This window comes from Peromyscus maniculatus, chromosome 8 (genome assembly GCF_049852395.1).
Source record: "Peromyscus maniculatus bairdii isolate BWxNUB_F1_BW_parent chromosome 8, HU_Pman_BW_mat_3.1, whole genome shotgun sequence".
NCBI lineage: Eukaryota > Metazoa > Chordata > Mammalia > Rodentia > Cricetidae > Peromyscus > Peromyscus maniculatus.
Window position 1 is genome coordinate 93,708,234 of NC_134859.1, and position 15,889 is coordinate 93,724,122.

The 15,889-nt window shown below is 46.5% G+C and overlaps 1 protein-coding gene, 1 long non-coding RNA gene, 2 other non-coding genes and 1 pseudogene across 12 annotated transcripts in view; 4 read left to right on the forward strand and 1 right to left on the reverse strand.

Moving 5' to 3' along the window:
- Positions 1 to 1,963: 1,963 nt before the first annotated feature.
- On the forward strand, positions 1,964 to 2,382 carry LOC121831486 (uncharacterized). Its single transcript, XR_006074958.2, has 2 exons — positions 1,964 to 2,100; positions 2,300 to 2,382. It is a non-coding gene; the product is annotated as an uncharacterized LOC121831486 (long non-coding RNA).
- Positions 2,156 to 2,225, forward strand: LOC121831906 (small nucleolar RNA SNORD104). The gene has a single exon (XR_006075501.1). It is a non-coding gene; the product is annotated as a small nucleolar RNA SNORD104 (small nucleolar RNA).
- Positions 2,383 to 2,412: 30 nt separating the features above from the next.
- On the forward strand, positions 2,413 to 2,544 carry LOC121831928 (small nucleolar RNA SNORA76). Its single transcript, XR_006075523.1, has one exon. It is a non-coding gene; the product is annotated as a small nucleolar RNA SNORA76 (small nucleolar RNA).
- A 1,234-nt stretch (positions 2,545 to 3,778) lies between these two features.
- Tex2 (testis expressed 2) overlaps positions 3,779 to 15,889 on the reverse strand; it is a 140,773-nt gene continuing 128,662 nt past the window's right edge. For 7 of the 9 annotated variants that reach the window (XR_013041926.1, XR_013041927.1, XM_076543574.1 and 4 more), the window contains 4 exons: positions 15,336 to 15,461; positions 13,594 to 13,803; positions 8,126 to 8,246; positions 3,779 to 5,178 (listed from right to left, as the gene is read on the reverse strand). Coding sequence is in view for 7 of the 9 variants with exons in the window: in XM_076543574.1 (XP_076399689.1) it covers positions 5,056 to 5,178; positions 8,126 to 8,246; positions 13,594 to 13,803; positions 15,336 to 15,461 (580 nt within the window). In the remaining 2 variants the exon portion in view is untranslated. The remainder of the gene's footprint in view (positions 5,179 to 8,125; positions 8,247 to 13,593; positions 13,804 to 15,335; positions 15,462 to 15,889) is intronic. The other 2 variants (XM_076543575.1, XM_076543576.1) reach the window with 1 other exon arrangement.
- LOC102907689 (nucleophosmin pseudogene) lies at positions 9,422 to 10,456 on the forward strand (annotated as a pseudogene).

The following is a 15,889-nucleotide window of genomic DNA, read 5'->3' on the forward strand; positions in this document are numbered from 1 at the left end:
GGTTCTCATGTAGCCCAGCCTGGCCTTGAACTCCATAAGTAACTCAGACTGATCTTGAATTTCTGATCCTCCCACCTCCATCATCCAAGTGCTGGTTTTGTGGACGTGTACCACTTTACCCAGCTAATAACACTCTTCTAAATAGCCCATGAGTAAAAGAGAAAAATCGCAATGAAAACTGGAAAACATTTCAAGCCAAATATTAATGAAAACAAAATATAATCTGTGGGATGCCTCTAAAGCAATCCTTAGTGTGAAAAGTATAGTTTTTAATGGGTTGTTAGAAGAGAAGAAAGGTCCTCATTAATAATCTAAGAATCTATTTTAAGAAACTAGGCAGGCTGGGCTGGAGAGATGGCTCAGAGGTTAAGAGCACTGGCTGCTCTTCCAGAGGTCCTGAGTTCAATTCCCAGCAACCCCATGTTGGCTCACAACCATCTATAATGAGATCTAGTACCCTCTTCTAGCATGCAGGCAGCACATTGTAAACATAATAAATAAAAACAGATAGTGCCATCACTTGGGAGGCAGAGGCAGGTGGATCTTTTGAGTTCGAGACCAGCCTGGTCTACAGAGTGAGTTCTGGGACAATCAGGACTACATAGAGAAAGACTATCTTGAGAAACCAAAAAAAAAAAAAAAAAAGAAGACGAAAAAGAAACTAGAAGAGTCGGGGGTTGGAACATACCTGTAATTGTAACTCTAGAGATAAGAAGTTCAAAAAACAAAGATAATAAAAAGCTGAGAATATCAATAAAGCCAAAAAATGATAAATCTCCTTGGATGGGTGAGCACACTCCTGATTCCCAGCACTCAGGAGGCTGAGGCAAGATTATGAATTCAAGACCAGTTTGGGTTGTCCAAGTAAGATCTTTTCTGAAGAAAAAAAAGGTTCAGGTGAGATGACTCAGCCGGCAAAGATCTCTAGAAACTTCTAAGCATCACATCTATCAAAGGACTATTGTGTTTTGTCAAGTAGCTTTTGATTGTACAGACAACATAATTAGCTTAGATTTACACATTGAGGGCATCTGAGAGATGGCTCAGAGGTTAAGAGCACTGACTGCTCTTCCAGAGGTCCTGAGTTCAATTCCCAGCAACCACATGGTGGCTCACAACCACCTGTAATGAGATCTGGTGCCCTCTTCTGACCTGCAGTCATATATGCTGTATACATAATAAGTAAATCTTTAAAAAAAAAAAAAAAAAAACTTTAAAAAAATTTACACATTGAAGAGCCTTGTCGTGTTCCCAGTTGGGGGTAGGGCTTTCGAATAATGTTGCTATTTACAATTGCCTATGAGCTCTTATGTGCGTACAAGCCTTAATTTGTATTGAGTAAATTTCCAGGGATTAATGGATCACATGGCAAGTGGATGTTTATAAGAAACTGTCCAACTCCTTTTCCAAAATGGCTATCCCATTCTGTACTTCCAAACCTAAGTAACGGGAGCAAAGCTCTGTCGCTCTGCATCCTCACCAGCTTTGGTATCGATACACACGCTTTCCACCAAACACACAATATACGAAATAAAGATTTTAAACTGGGCGTTTAAACCTCAAGTGCTGGGATTATGGATGAGTCATCACGCAGGGCTGTGGGAGGATAGTCAGGAACTGAGGACCAGGAAGGGTTAAATGACCCAATTCATCACAAAATCAGGATTCGTTCACAGACACCGTCTAAGCTCCTTCTACCGCCCGAGTGCTTTAGGCTCATTTTCACCCCCCGCCTGGCTGCTGGGACAGAATACCTCAAACACATCACGTTTTTACTTGCGTGGGTCGGCTTACTGCTAAGGGGTGCGCTAATTACAGATCCCGAACTGAGTTGTAGGGAAAAAAAAATCCGGAAGCCGTGAGCCCGCAGCTTGCAAACTGCCGGTTTCTCCCAGCGCCATGGTTGGCGTGTGACCTTTCTACACTCGGGAGGACTCGGAAAGCAAGACCAATGAGCCGATCGCTCCTGTGCGCAGGACAATAAAACTGGGTTCCTATTGGTCAGTATCGCAAGAGCCCGCCCAACAACTTCCGGGAAGCCTTCTTTAAGTTAAGGTCTGGCGACCATTTCTGCCTCTTAGCGACCGGCCGACGGCGAAGGTAATGTCTTGTTCCCGCGGGCCGAGGGGCTGCACCGTTGGTGGGTGGGCGGCCGGCAGTGATGACACTCCATACAAAGCACGCGTTAGACTGCTGATCCGGGTGATGCGAATCCGAGTCTGAGCCGACTGCCGCGGCAGCGGGGAAGGGCGGGTCCCGCCAGCCTCCATCCCCTCCTCACTCTCGGCTTCTCTTTCAGATCTGCCCGGTGGAGGACAGCAGACAGCGTGGGCCTCCCCACCCTTCCCCCAAGCCTCTGAATAAAGTGTGTGTTGACTCTAAGGCTGGTGTCCGTGTGTCACTGTCCCCGACGCGCTGCCTTTGAGCCCCCGGCGTCCTTCCTCGTGGCGCCGGGGGTTAAGCTGCGGCGCCATAGCAATTGCTAGCGCATAACTGGGGCCGCCTGCCCATCGCGGGCGGCCTTTTTAACTGCTAGGTACAGGCCGAAACCAGCCTGCCACAAGGCTCTTTGGGGTCGAGAGAAGGCCGTTTGCAGGCGGCGTATGCAAGATCTAACGTGGCTTTGGAGTAACCGCGGCCCAAGGGCGGACCTGTTGGGCGATAATTGAGATCTGTCTGGCCTATCAGGATTGGACTTGGGGGTGTATAGTCGTCATCTGTGGCACTTGGGTGTTGAGGCGGGGGAGGGAGGCCCCCTAGGGGAGTCATAGTCAGGAGGGGTCAGTGTTTGACTAGCAAATAGGCCCGGGCTGGTAAAGCCAAATGGTGTGCACTAGTACATCAAAACTGGCGTTTGAATAACGGAGAATGCCCAGTGATGCTATAGGGAATTTCTGAGACGGTCTCACTATTATAGCCTTGGCTGTGCGCCTGCCTTCGCTTTGGGATTGAAGGTGTGCTCCACCACCGCTCTGCTACAGAGTTCTTGGTGCTCCCGACAGTAAGAAAACATTCCATTGAAGCTTTAGGCAAGCTAAATTGTCGGGTTAGCTTCAATTAGAATTAGGGATATGATTTAGGCAACGCCGATGACTGAATACAGGGCGTTTGTCAGCCGAGGAGCCCTGGGCATGGGGAGGGGGGGCAATGCACAGAGAACTAACTGAATAATTGTGAGCCCCAGTTAGGGATCGCCGCATCCCCTGACTCCAAGGTCAGCATGGTTCTAATGGGAACAGGCCTGCACTGCATCTTAATGAGGCAGCGGAGCCTCATTTCGGATAAGCTGAAACCAGTCAACAGAAAGCAAGCTTAGGGGAGCCGGTCCCAAGGCCAGTTTGCCTAGAAAACAAGATTAGTCCCTCATTTTACCCCCTTACTCTTCCCCTAAGGGTAGGCTGATAACTCAGTTGCATTCCCACCTCAACATAGCTGTGGTCTAGGAAGGGTGGATATGACCAGCCTGAGGGCCCCAGTGTTCCACTTTTATGGGCTTTTCTATAAATAACAGATGCTTATCTGGTGTTTGACATGAGATGTTTATTTTGTGAACAATGCGATTGTAAGTCCCCACATACGATTTTAAGTGCGACGGTACAGTCGTGTAGTCTCTTTACACTGTAGTGCTTCTATCTAGTCCTTCACCTTCAGTTGCTACTGCACAGAAAAGGAACAGTGAACAAGACACTGGACTCTGATAGGCGAACTGGCCTATACAAGGAGTAATTAGGGCACTACACTGACTGGAATGATCAAATAATTTGTCATGTTTTAATGGGATGATTAAAATAATCAAAGGTTCAAATATAATTTTTTAATATATTAATTTCTTTAAAGTCATCTTCAGGCAAGGTGCTGTTTAAAAAAAAAAAAAACACTATTAGCTCTGTCCACGGACATTAAATTATCAAAAGTTACCCAAGGTAATTTTGATATTGGATGCAGCTTTGAACAAAATTGTATTAGGTCTTCTCAAAGCAAATTATGCAATTAGAGCCCCAATTTGTAAACTAAACATTCTGACACAATGCACAAACTTAAGTTGGCAACATTAAAGAAAGGTCACAAGTGCACGTGGAAATGTAGTGCTTGACGCTGACTAGGAAGTAAACAGTCCTCCTCTGGCCATCAGAGAAGGGGACTGCCCACAAACCTCCCAAACCAGTTAGATGAGTAAGGCCCTCCCCTCCCACACAGGAAACCAGAAAAGAACAGCTTGGCTCCGGCTTTCTGGCCCCATTCCATCAGTACCAGGGAGGAACAATCAGTCATTGTGTGCAGTGTGTGATATTGCCACACATGCTCATGTCTCCGGGGAATTATCAGGATTGATTAGAAGCAAGGCGATTGTACCTCATTTGGGATGGTTTGATCTCATGGCTTTGCCTGATGTTCACATGAAACCCGCTGTCCCCGCCCCAGCTGAAAGTGTGTTTGTGGGTGTGTGTCCTATGGCTACTTGCTTCCAAAAATGCACAATTTAATATGAAAAAGAGTTGCTATGCCTATCTTGACCACCAATGAAATGGCTCACAAAACCACACTCCACACAGGTTACCACAGTGACATTCTTCAAGTGTGGAGGGCTGCAATCATGCGTACAAAGTGTAGAGTGGAAAAGTGTTCCATTGTGCACCAGCTGCCTGAGGAAAAGCTTTGGAGGAATCAAGAGGCAAGGGGGGAGGCTTCCAGTTGTACAGCTTGATCCAAATGTACTCGTGCTGCCACAAAACCTGGTAGACTTCAAAAAGAAAAAAAAAAAAAAAAAAAAAGCAAGCCACGGTGTTAGTCAGCTGTAACTTCTGGCTCCGCCATGATGGTTCTTCCAGTCTCCTTTGCCAGTCCAAGCTTTGCAACAGACAACCAGACACCAGTCACTGGGTGCAGGGAACGCCACCTCACAGTGGAATGGGCACCGCAGGCAGAGGGCAGAAGCAGTCCTTTAAGAGACAGTGGCTGTGGACCAGTAAAGGCCAGCCCCACAGCACAGATGGCAGCCACAAACCCCACACCTCAAGCTAGGTCTCATACTGGGAATGTCCCATTTTTCACCCATCACAGCTGGTCAGAGGCCTCCACAGGGGGGTCTTTCAGGAGGCAGGAAGTGGAGCGAGGGTCCATGGCCGAGTGCATTATAGGGATATAAACATCATCCATGTTTGGCATGACAAAAACTTTCTGTAGAGAGATATTAAAGAACAGCCACATGTCAGACAACTGCCCTCCTTTCATATATGAAATTTTCCTATACATCCAAACAAGTTCTACCATGCTGTCAGCATATGTGTACGTCTTCAATTTCATCCCACCTTATTTTGTGAGACAAAAGTCTTTCACTGAACTCAGAGCTAATCAATGTGACAAGACTTGCTGGCCGGCAAGTCCCAGCACTGGGATTTTTTTTTTTTTAAGATTTATTTATTTATTTATTTATTTATTATGCATACAATGGTCTGCCTGCATGTATGTCTGCAGGCCAGAAGAGGGTATCAGATCTCATTACAGATGGTTGTGAGCCACCAAGTGGTTGCTGGGTATTGAACTCAGGACCTCCGAAAGAGCAGTCAGTGCTCTTAACCTCTGAGCCATCTCTCCAGCCCCAGCACTGGGATTTTATGTGGATGCTGGAGTTTTTAATTCAGAGCCTCAGGCTTGTGTAGCAAGAATTTTACTAAATGGCCTGCTCCTCCATACTTGAACTCAGAAAGAGCCAAGAGCTACACCAGAGCACGAATACAGGAAGAACCTAGTGTGTCTGCTTTGAGGCAAGGGTCCTCAGTTTCAAGTGCATACATTAACTATGTAAGAAATATTTAACAATGTTAATGCAGTATTTCAAAATCATTATGTCCAGGACATATTCCAAGTGAATTCATCCTTTTAAATCCTAACACAAATGTAGGCTGGGTTTTCCACATCGAAACCATGTAGAGCTACATATGAAAAAAAAAAAATCCTAATATGGTGACTGCCCCAAGGATGATCAGTGGTACACAGTGATTGTTCTTTGTACACTGTTTATAACTGTGTGTGGATTCTGATGATGCATTTGATCTTCAGCAATACCCTTCCTTAGAGAAACAAGAAAGCACACGGCAGGCACCACAGCAGGGCCAGCCGTCAGCCTCAGTTTCCCAACCTGTCTCCAGTACCAATCTCTGTCCTCCCCTCCTTCCTTTGGTCTGTGTACACCAAGACCCCCCCGAAAAGTGATCCACTCAAATGATAATAAGACCCAGGGATGTAAGAAAAGTGGAAAACCCGAAGGCATTAAGTTTTCCCCCTCACTAGGTTTAAAGCATTTTTCCATCTGGTGAAAATAGTAGGCTTTTATCAGAAACTATTTATTAGTAGCTTTTAAACAGTAATAGTTGTTTTGTTTTGTTTGTTTGCTTGTTTGTTGAGACAGGGTTTCTCTGTGTAACAGCTCTGGCTGTCCTGGAACTCACTTTGTAGACCAGGCTGGCCTTGAACTCACAGAGCTCTGCCTGCCTCTGCCTCCCCAGTGTTGGGATCAAAGGAATGCCCCAACCCCGACCGGCTGACAACAGTAATCGTTTTTAAAAAGACAAAAGGACCGGTAGGATGGTTAAGCAGGTGCAGGGGCTTGCTGTCCAAGTCTGGTGACCTGAGTTGAGCCACTGAGCTCTCGTGGTGGAAAGCGAGACCTGACTGCAGGTTGTCTTCTGCCCTTCACACAAAACTCCAAGGAATCGGGGAGACATCTCATTTGGTGAAGGGCTGTCCTTGCAAGCATGGGGACTGGGATCCGGTCACCAGAACCCATGCAGAAGTTGGGCAACCCAGCACTGGGGAGACAGACAGATCCCTGGGGCTCCTTGGCCAGCTGGTCTAGACTACCTGCTGTCCAGTTCCAGGCCAGAGAGAGACTGTTTCAAAATACAAGGTGGGTAGTACCTGAGGAATAACAGCTAAGGTTGACCTCTGGCTTCCACAGGCACAAACATCCACCTGCACGTACGTGCGCATGCACACACACATCCCCCCTTAAAATATACCAATGAAAAATAATGAAGTATTCTTCAAGGGAGAAATCATGACTAAGTAAATAAACCATTTGCTAACCCATAAACTTTGCTTTTCTTAAATATTTGAGATGGTCTCTTGAGGCTGTCCTGGAACTTACTCTGTAGACCAATCTAGCCTTGAACTCACAGAGATCTACCAGTGCTGGGATTAAAGGCATTTGTCACCATGCCTGGTTTCTATAAAACTTTAGGACATGGGGGCTGGAGAGATGGCTTAGAGGTTGAGAGCACTGACTGCTCTTCCAGAGGTCCTGAGTTCAATTCCCAGCACCCACATGGTGGCTCACAACCATCTGTAATGAGATCTGGCACCCTCTTCTATATACATAATAAATAAATCTTAAAAAAAAAAAAAACTTTAGGACAGTCAATGCTTCAGATATTTGATCAAGTGGCTGGGGTAGGGTCGGGTGGACCAGTGGTCAAATGCTTGCTTAGCATATGAATGGCCCTAGGTTTGAACCCCAGCACCACAACCAAGTAAAACAAAGCAAAAATCTAATCACAATTTGATAGAAATAGCCCATTCCCAGGGCCTCTGCTATGCTGCTACTACCTTGGGGGCAGAAAGCAGGAGGCAGATTTGGAGGGTGAGCTCTGGCTTAGGAGTTACTTAGGGGAGGCCTGATTGATTTTGGACGTCCAAGACAGTTGTCTCTGGCACACACGTTTCCTTGAAAGTTAACTGAACAAAGTAAGGCAAATACAACAGAGGCAGGGAACATCTTTCCTGCCCCCCAGCTGGGTATCACTGGCCAGCCTGCTCCTGACTTCACATGCGGCAAAGTCGAATCCTGGAGAGTCTCTGCAGACTCACTGGTACAGGACACCATCATCTTGCCTCTGGCCACAGCTATGTTTCTTCTGAGTCTAGTTTGTGGGAAAGCTTCAGGGCCTTTGAAACCATAATTAAAACTACACGCCCAAGTCTGAAGACAGGTGTTTTCAACCTAAGGATGATGGTCGTGGCTTCCATCCAGTTCTCGAAGAGGATCTGGACCCAGATGAAATCCAGATCCTCCATTCCACCCAGTGTGTTTGTACTCGGTGGGAAACACGAGATACGGCAGCTCTACCTGAAACTCTTGCTCCAGTTTCTTCTCTATCCACTCCGTCACATGAACCAAAGTCACTTCTCTCTCTCCAAGCTTTGGCCGAGCTTTCAGCTCCACGTACGGTGGCTTCCGGAAACCATACCTTATTGAAGAAGACAGTAACCACATTTGAGAACATTTGGCAAGCATTGGCACCACAGACCGTTCACTGGCACCACTGACCGCTCACTGGCACCCTGGACCTCTCACTGGCACCACTGACCACTCACTGGCACCACTGACCACTCACTGGCACCACTGACCACTCACTGGCACCACAGACCGCTCACTGGCACCACTGACCTCCCACTGGCACCACTGACCACTCACTGGCACCACTGACCGCTCACTGGCACCACTGACCTCCCACTGGCACCACTGACCGCTCACTGGCACCACAGACCACTCACTGGCACAGGGTTCATCACTCAAATGCTCTCCAGTTCTGAACCGCCCCACACCTACTCAGCACAGCAAGTGTGAGCTCTGAACACCGATGTTTGCTGGACATTTCGGGGCTCTGATGGAGTCTGACCAGTACTGACAATAAAGGAGAGCCTGGAGACATTGCAGAAGGCCAGGAACTGGGCATTGCCTTTTGGGTTTTGATTACCCTAAAATGGCAATAACTTTTTTCTTTTTTTCAAGACAGAGTTTCTCTGTGTAACAGTCCTACCTGTCCTGGAACTCACTTTGTAGACCAGGCTGGCTTTTAACTCACAGAGATCTGTCTGCCTCTGCCTCCCAAGTGCTGGGATTAAAGGCATGTGCCACCACTGCTTGGCTCTTTCTTTGTATTTTTAATAGAAGTAAGATATGCTCATTACAAAAACCAACGTGTGTGTGTGTGTGTGTGTGTGTGTGTGTGTGTGTGTGTGTGTGTATACATATATTTTTTTTTCAAAACTTTTGACAAATACAGTCTTCTTCTGAATGCCTTCCCTGAGAGATGGCACTCTCCTAAGTATACGCAGCAGAGAATGTCAACAGACTGCTTTTTCTCAGAGTCTTGTTATGAAGGCCAGGCTGGCTCAGAACTCTCAGAATCCTCCTTTGTCTCCTGAGTGCTACAGTCACAGGTGTGTGCTACCTCAAGCTGTCGTGTCGTGCTTTTTATGCCTTCCCACCAGAGCAGACTGGTGCTCAGATATATTGGCAAAGTGTCCAGACAATCGGAGTGTGGTGGCACACACTTGTAATCCCAGCACTTAGGAGGCTGAGGCAGGAAGATCCCAGTTTGAAGATCAAAGACCCTGACTAAAAACAGGGGACAGAGAAGTCTACTCCCTGATGTGATTCTATTCTGTGAGTCTGTCCTGAGGAAAAATGGCAGTTATCTCTGTCCAGCTTCCCTCACACCAGAGTATGTGCCTCCTCCACCTCAGGAAGTTCCATGGACATGGACATGAGCCACAACTATCTCGTCAGCTGTGAAGGCCGACGAAGATGATCATTTTAAGGAAGATAATGATGAAAGTGAGCATCAGTCACCATGACAACCATCCATTCAGGGCTTGGCGAAGCACACAGAGGCAATGGATTAGGAAGGCAGTCCACTCAAAGCGACACAGGCAACCGTGAAAAGGTCTGTGCGACCAAGTTCCCCCTGGGGGCTTTGAAATGACACCAGCTGTGGTCTCCAGGCTGAACTGTGGTTCAGGGCCTGTGTACATCAGTGGACAGCACCAAGTAGCTGTAGAGGGAGACGCAGAGTCAGAAGACGAGGAGGAGGATGTCAAACTCTTACGAATGTATACAAAGTGATCTGCCCCTGGAAGTGGGAACAAGGGTCCACAGGAAAAGTGAGACTTGACGAAGATGACGACAGTGATGGAGAGGAGGAGGAGGAAGAGGAGGCAACTGAAGAAAAATCTCCAGGGAAGAATCTGAATGAGATCCTCCAGCCAAAAAACACAAAAATCAAACCAGAATGGAAAAAAGACTTAAAACCATCAACACCAAGATCAAGAGGCTAAGAATCCTTCAAAAAACAGGGGGAAAATTCCTAAAACACCAAAGGGACCTAGTTCTGTAGAAGACACGAAAGTAAATTCGGTAAGTATAGAAAAAGGTGGATCTCTCCCCAAAGTGGAAGGCAAGTTCACCGAGCCTGTGAAGAATGGCTTCCAGATGACTGACCAGGAGCCTCCTTGAGACCCCTGGCAGAAGAGAAAGTCTCTTTAAGAAAACAGTTTAAGGGGCTGAAGAGATGGCTCAGCAGTTAAGGGCAGTGGCTGATCTTCTAGAGGACCCGGGTTCAATTCTTAGCACCCACAAGCAGCTCACAACTGTCTATGACTCCAGTTCCAGGGGACCTGGAACCCTCACACAGACATTATGTAGGCAAAGCACTAATGCACATGAAATAAAAATAAATAACTTATTTTTAAAAATGGCTTATGGTGGGCTGTTGTGGCCCATGCCTTTAATCCCAGCACTCAGGAGGCAGAAACAGGCGGACCTCTGTCAGTTTGAGACCAGCCTGGTCTACAGAGTGAGTTCCAGGACAGCCAGGGCTACACAGTGAAACCCTGCCTGGAAAAAAAAATAAAAAATAAAAAATAAAATAAATAAATAAATAAAAATTTAAAATAAAAAATAAATAAATAAAAGGATTTAAACAGCTTGAAATCTCCCACCTTACTCACTTATGTCGCAGTTGATATCTGGCTGTCCTTCTATAAGGAGATTTCCCTATTATGCCTGACAAATGCTGTCCAGGTTCCATTGCCAAGAATGTGTTATCTAAAAATTCCTGTTCAGTTTTCAAGGATGGAACTCTATTCTTTATTTGGTTGTAACTATCAATGGAATGTTATGATCGGACATAGTCGTAGTGGTGGCCAAACATGGGAATGCTGGGGAGACAAAAATATATGTGTGAGCTGGGCGGTGGTGGCACACACCTTTGATCCCAGCACCTGGGAAGCAGAAGCAAGAGGATCTCTAAGTTGAGACCAGCCTAATCTACAGAAAGAGTTCCAGGACAGCCAAGGCTACACAGAGAAAACCTGTCTCAAAAAACAAAACAAAACATAACAAAAAAAGAAAAAAGAAAAAGAAAAAAATATACACGTGAAATAAACTCAGTATTTTAATAAAGTTAAAAAAAAGTCTAGACAAGACATTGTTATCAAACTATCTAAAACTTTAATGTCATTGACAATGTTATAGAAACACTGTAAAAACATCAAATTGCTAGAATGTTCCTATTGTATCTGTTGTGGCTATGTTTTTGTGGTGTGAAGGATGGAACCGAGGGCCCTGAACATGCCAAGCAAGTTTTCTAACGCGGATGACCCGCTCTACTAAAATTCAGCAGTTAAATTTGTAATAGCCAGAACCTGGAAACAACCTAGATGCCCGTCAACTGAAGAATGGATTAAGAAAATGTGGTACATATACACAATGGAGTACTACTCAGCAGAGAAAAACAATGACAGCATGAAATTTGCAGGCAAATGGATGGAACTAGAAAATATCATCCTGAGTGAGGAAACCCAAACCCAGAAGGACAAACATGGTGTGTACTCACTTATAAGTGGATACTAAATATAAAGCAAAGAACAATCAGACTGCAACCCACAGAACCAGGGAGGCTACCTAGCAGGGGGGACCCTAGGATGACTGTGGCTTATAATAAGTTTTGGTCTTAATTACTGGGCAAACCTTAATCAAACATTTCACTATTAGGATAAGAATTTATATTGTATCAAGCTGATAATAGAAAAATAAATAAATTAAAAAAAACCTCAGCAGTTAAGAAATGTATCAACTCTATTTCAGAATAAGCTTTTCAATGTTTGGAAGACTGTTCAGTAAGATATTTAGCAGTGTCTATTTCTGGAGTATATGGGTGTGGGCTTCTTTTTTTCTTATTTAAAAAAGTTAACTGTGTGTGTGTGTGTGTGTGTGTGTGTGTGTGTGTGTGTGTGTGTGTGTACACAAAGCTATGGGAATGCTGCTGTGACACCTGCGTGTGGAACTCAGGGGACAACCTGCAGGAGTCAGTTCTCTCCTTCCACCTTGTGGGTCCCAGGGATGGCGTTCACGCTGTCATCTGTTGCTCCTCCTCTTACTGACATTCACTTAAAACAAACAACAACAACAACAACAACAAAATAGTATAGGAACTAGAGATTACTGGCTGCTCTTCCAGAGGACTTAGATTCAATTCCCAGCACCCACATGGTGGCTCACAACTGTCTGTAACTCCAGCTCCAGGGGATCCAACTGCCTCTTCTGGCCTCCTTGAGCAATATACATACATACATACATGCATACATACATACATACATACATACATACATACATTCAGGTACTTGCACGTACACATAAAACAAAACTAACAAGTCTTTAAAAAAAAAAAAAAAGTAATGCTGGGCGGTGGTGGTGTACATCTTTAATCCCAGCACTCAGGAGGCAGAGGCAGACAAATCATTGTGAGTTCCAGGCCAGCCTGGTCTACACAGAGAGAGTTCCAGGACAGGCACCAAAACAACACAGAGAAACCCTGTCTAGTAAATCAAACCAAACCAAACCAAACCAAACAACAAAAAACATCTACAAAGTCATTTTTGATTTTGCTGGGAAACACTAGCATTGGTATTGCTAACATTCCCACTCAGCCTGCTGCACACCAAGAGGATGTGTAGCACACTGGTCCATGCTATGCAGAGCTGTATTTTCATCACGAGTGCCATTTACAATGTGGTAAGAGCTCTGAGCTCTTATTCCCTCACCATGTACACTATGACTATTTTATAGGACGCAGAATAACAATTTTAAATGGAGATTCACAAACAGAGATGCTGGGCCTGTGAATAATTTATTCATCAATTTTAAACTGTGGCTTAGGCACTGTAAACCCCACCCCCAAGCCAAATGCTGAAATCCTGGGGAGTGTGCCAGCCATGGTCTGTATCTTCAGCATTCCCCAGGTGATAGGACCACTCAGAACCTCCTCCTCAGACAGCCTCCTGCCACCAATGCCCAGTGCACACACCAGCCTCCCAACCCAACACCAAGGCCTCACTCACTCACTCACTCACTCACTCACTCACTCACTCACTCAGGGAGTGGCTCCTCACTGCCCGGACTAAATGTCAAGGAAGAGGCTGTGAGAGGACTAAACCAGTGGTGTGGGTCCAACCCAGGCTAAGCAGAGACGAGGGCTGGCTACAAAGTGCAGGGATTATTATCAGTGGATGAGTCAAGCTTTAGAGAAAGGAGGACCAAGGGCAGAACCTCGAATTCACCCTAACTTTCCCTGACATATGAAGACCATCCGTAAATGTACATAAGACAGTCATGGAAGAAAATACAGCCATTAATGACTGACACTTGAGTCTAATGAAAACAGTGTGAAGTGCTCTTGTCCCGAGGTTAAGTAGGTTGGGACTTTTAGCGTCACATGGTGATGGAGGGCATCACTTGGGGCATCTGCATACCATATGCGGTCGGTCGGGGGTGGTGGAATGTTGACCGCCAAGGTCCCTCGACATTCTTGCACTTCCACGGTTAGCAGCAGGGGTGTATTAGAGACTTCTTCAATCTTCTTTTTGATGAACTCTGTCTCCGTTGCTTTTTGGAAATATTTTGACTTGGTAATTTTATCAACAAACCTCATAATTTTACTTGTTCGATGACCTCCAACATACCTTCAAACAAAGAATGCAAAGGTGTGTTAGCGTGTGTGTGTGTGTGTGTGTGTGTGTGTGTGTGTGTGTGTGTCTGAGAACAGCCTGTGGAGGGGAGTTTCGAGGGATCAATTTCAGGCTGTCAGCCTCGGTGGCAAGCGTCTTCACCTGCGGAGCGTGGATTAACACAAGCCTGTGACTGCACTCGCCCTCCCATAGCTGATCCATTGCAACACTATGCGCACTTTGGACAGGTCACTGTTTGAGGGGGACTGTCCTGTCTGTGTACACAGGACGTTTAGCCGCCTCTTTGGCCTCTGAGGATTAGATGGCAAGAACATTCTCCATCAACATAATCAAACACTAGCTCCTGTGGGGGCTAAACTACCCTTGGTTGAGAATTACTACTTTAGAGAAGGAATAAAGGTTAAATGGAACGGAACATTCTGGCTGCACAGTGGACATCCGGACAGTCACCTCCTCAGAGAAGGAGGCTCCTTCATACCACTCGGAGACTCAGCATGAGTCCTTGTCCTGCTGGGAACCTCCCAGTCTCTAGACAGCCCACAGAAAGCCATCCTGCACGGACAGACAACACAGCAACACAGCAGGGACTCGGACCATCGTTAGGTGGTGTCACACCCATTTTGAGGGCCAGGCAGCTAATCAAAGGGCTTAGAATTTTCACCTCTTCCTTTTAAGGTTTAGAACTTAAGGGGAAAGCTGCATCGAGTGGATAGGCAGGCAAGCCAAGAAAAGCAGCATTTGCCTAGGGTCCCTGAGTGGTTTCAGACATCGTGGACAGTGTGTGTAGAGGGCTACGTGTGTGTTTGGGGGGGAGGGGAGCTGCTGAGCCCGGGACCTTGCACATGCTGGATGAGCAGCACCCCACAACCACGTTTCAGCTCTAGCCCTACACAACAGGGCTAGAGGTACCTAGGAGGTACCAACTGTGCTGTGCAGACATCTGCGCTCTCTTCTCACCTTCTGAGCAATCTCACAGAAGGCAGGTTGCTGTTCGCTTACAAGTTTCTGAATCACCTGATGCTGCACTCTAATGTGTCTTCACCTCCTTTTGAATAATTGAAAGGTCCTTACAGAAAGGCACCTGACACACTCTGACCATCACACTGTCCAAGGAACAGGCACAGAGAGCACCCAGATGAAGTTCACGACCCAGAAGAGCAGCTAAGACATCTACAGTCTCAAAATTCACCAAAGAAATAACCCAAGCAGCTCAGCTCCACAGAACCGCAGCCAGAAGCTCAGGCTGTGGTGTGCACGGGTCCCTTCTCTCTGTGGCCACCAGGGGGAGGTGACGCGCAGTTTGCATCCTCTGAAGACCCAGGATGCAATTCTACTGACAAGCCTGTCCTTCAAAGTCTCTGCTATTTACTTACACTGCAAGACAGAGCCCAAGTCTCTCCTCTTAGGATGCTGATGCTGAAACCTTTTCCTCTGTGCAGGAAGAAGCTTGGAGAGGAAGGAGAAGACTGGCTGCCTCCTGGCTGCTTCCCTTAGCCTCTTGAGCCCCCAAAGCCCCATCTACTCACCCTTCAGCCCCGGGCAGCAGCTGTTTGTCTCCAGCACTGGGCTCTGGTGCATCATCTTCCTCAGAGGAGCCGGCACTGGAGGATTCTTCATCACTGTCGGCCAGACAGTATACCCTGGGCCTGCAACTGAACAGGGAGAAAGTCAGCGTCGGTGATTGCATGCATGCACGCACGCACGCATACACTCATGCACGCTCAATAGAGAGTTAAGGAGGAACTTCTGTCACATGTTGTCAATGTCACTAAGAAAGAATCCAAGAGTTCTTGGATTGGCTGCTCACTCAGGAAACTCTGGTATCAAGTCCCCTGACAGGACTGCAGAGGACTTGAGCCCACTGCAGTTGATTTTGAGCATGCACCACAAAGACAGGTGGTGGAGTGTGATGGAGGACATAAAATGCAGGAGCCAAGGGTGGGGGGTGTGAATGGAAAGAATGGATCGTTAGCAGGGGTTACGATGGCAGCTTAATGCTGGGGGCATGACTGTCCCTTACCACGGATGAGGTGCACAGGCAAGTCCCTTTCTCTGGCTTAATTACCCCTCCATTTAGTTT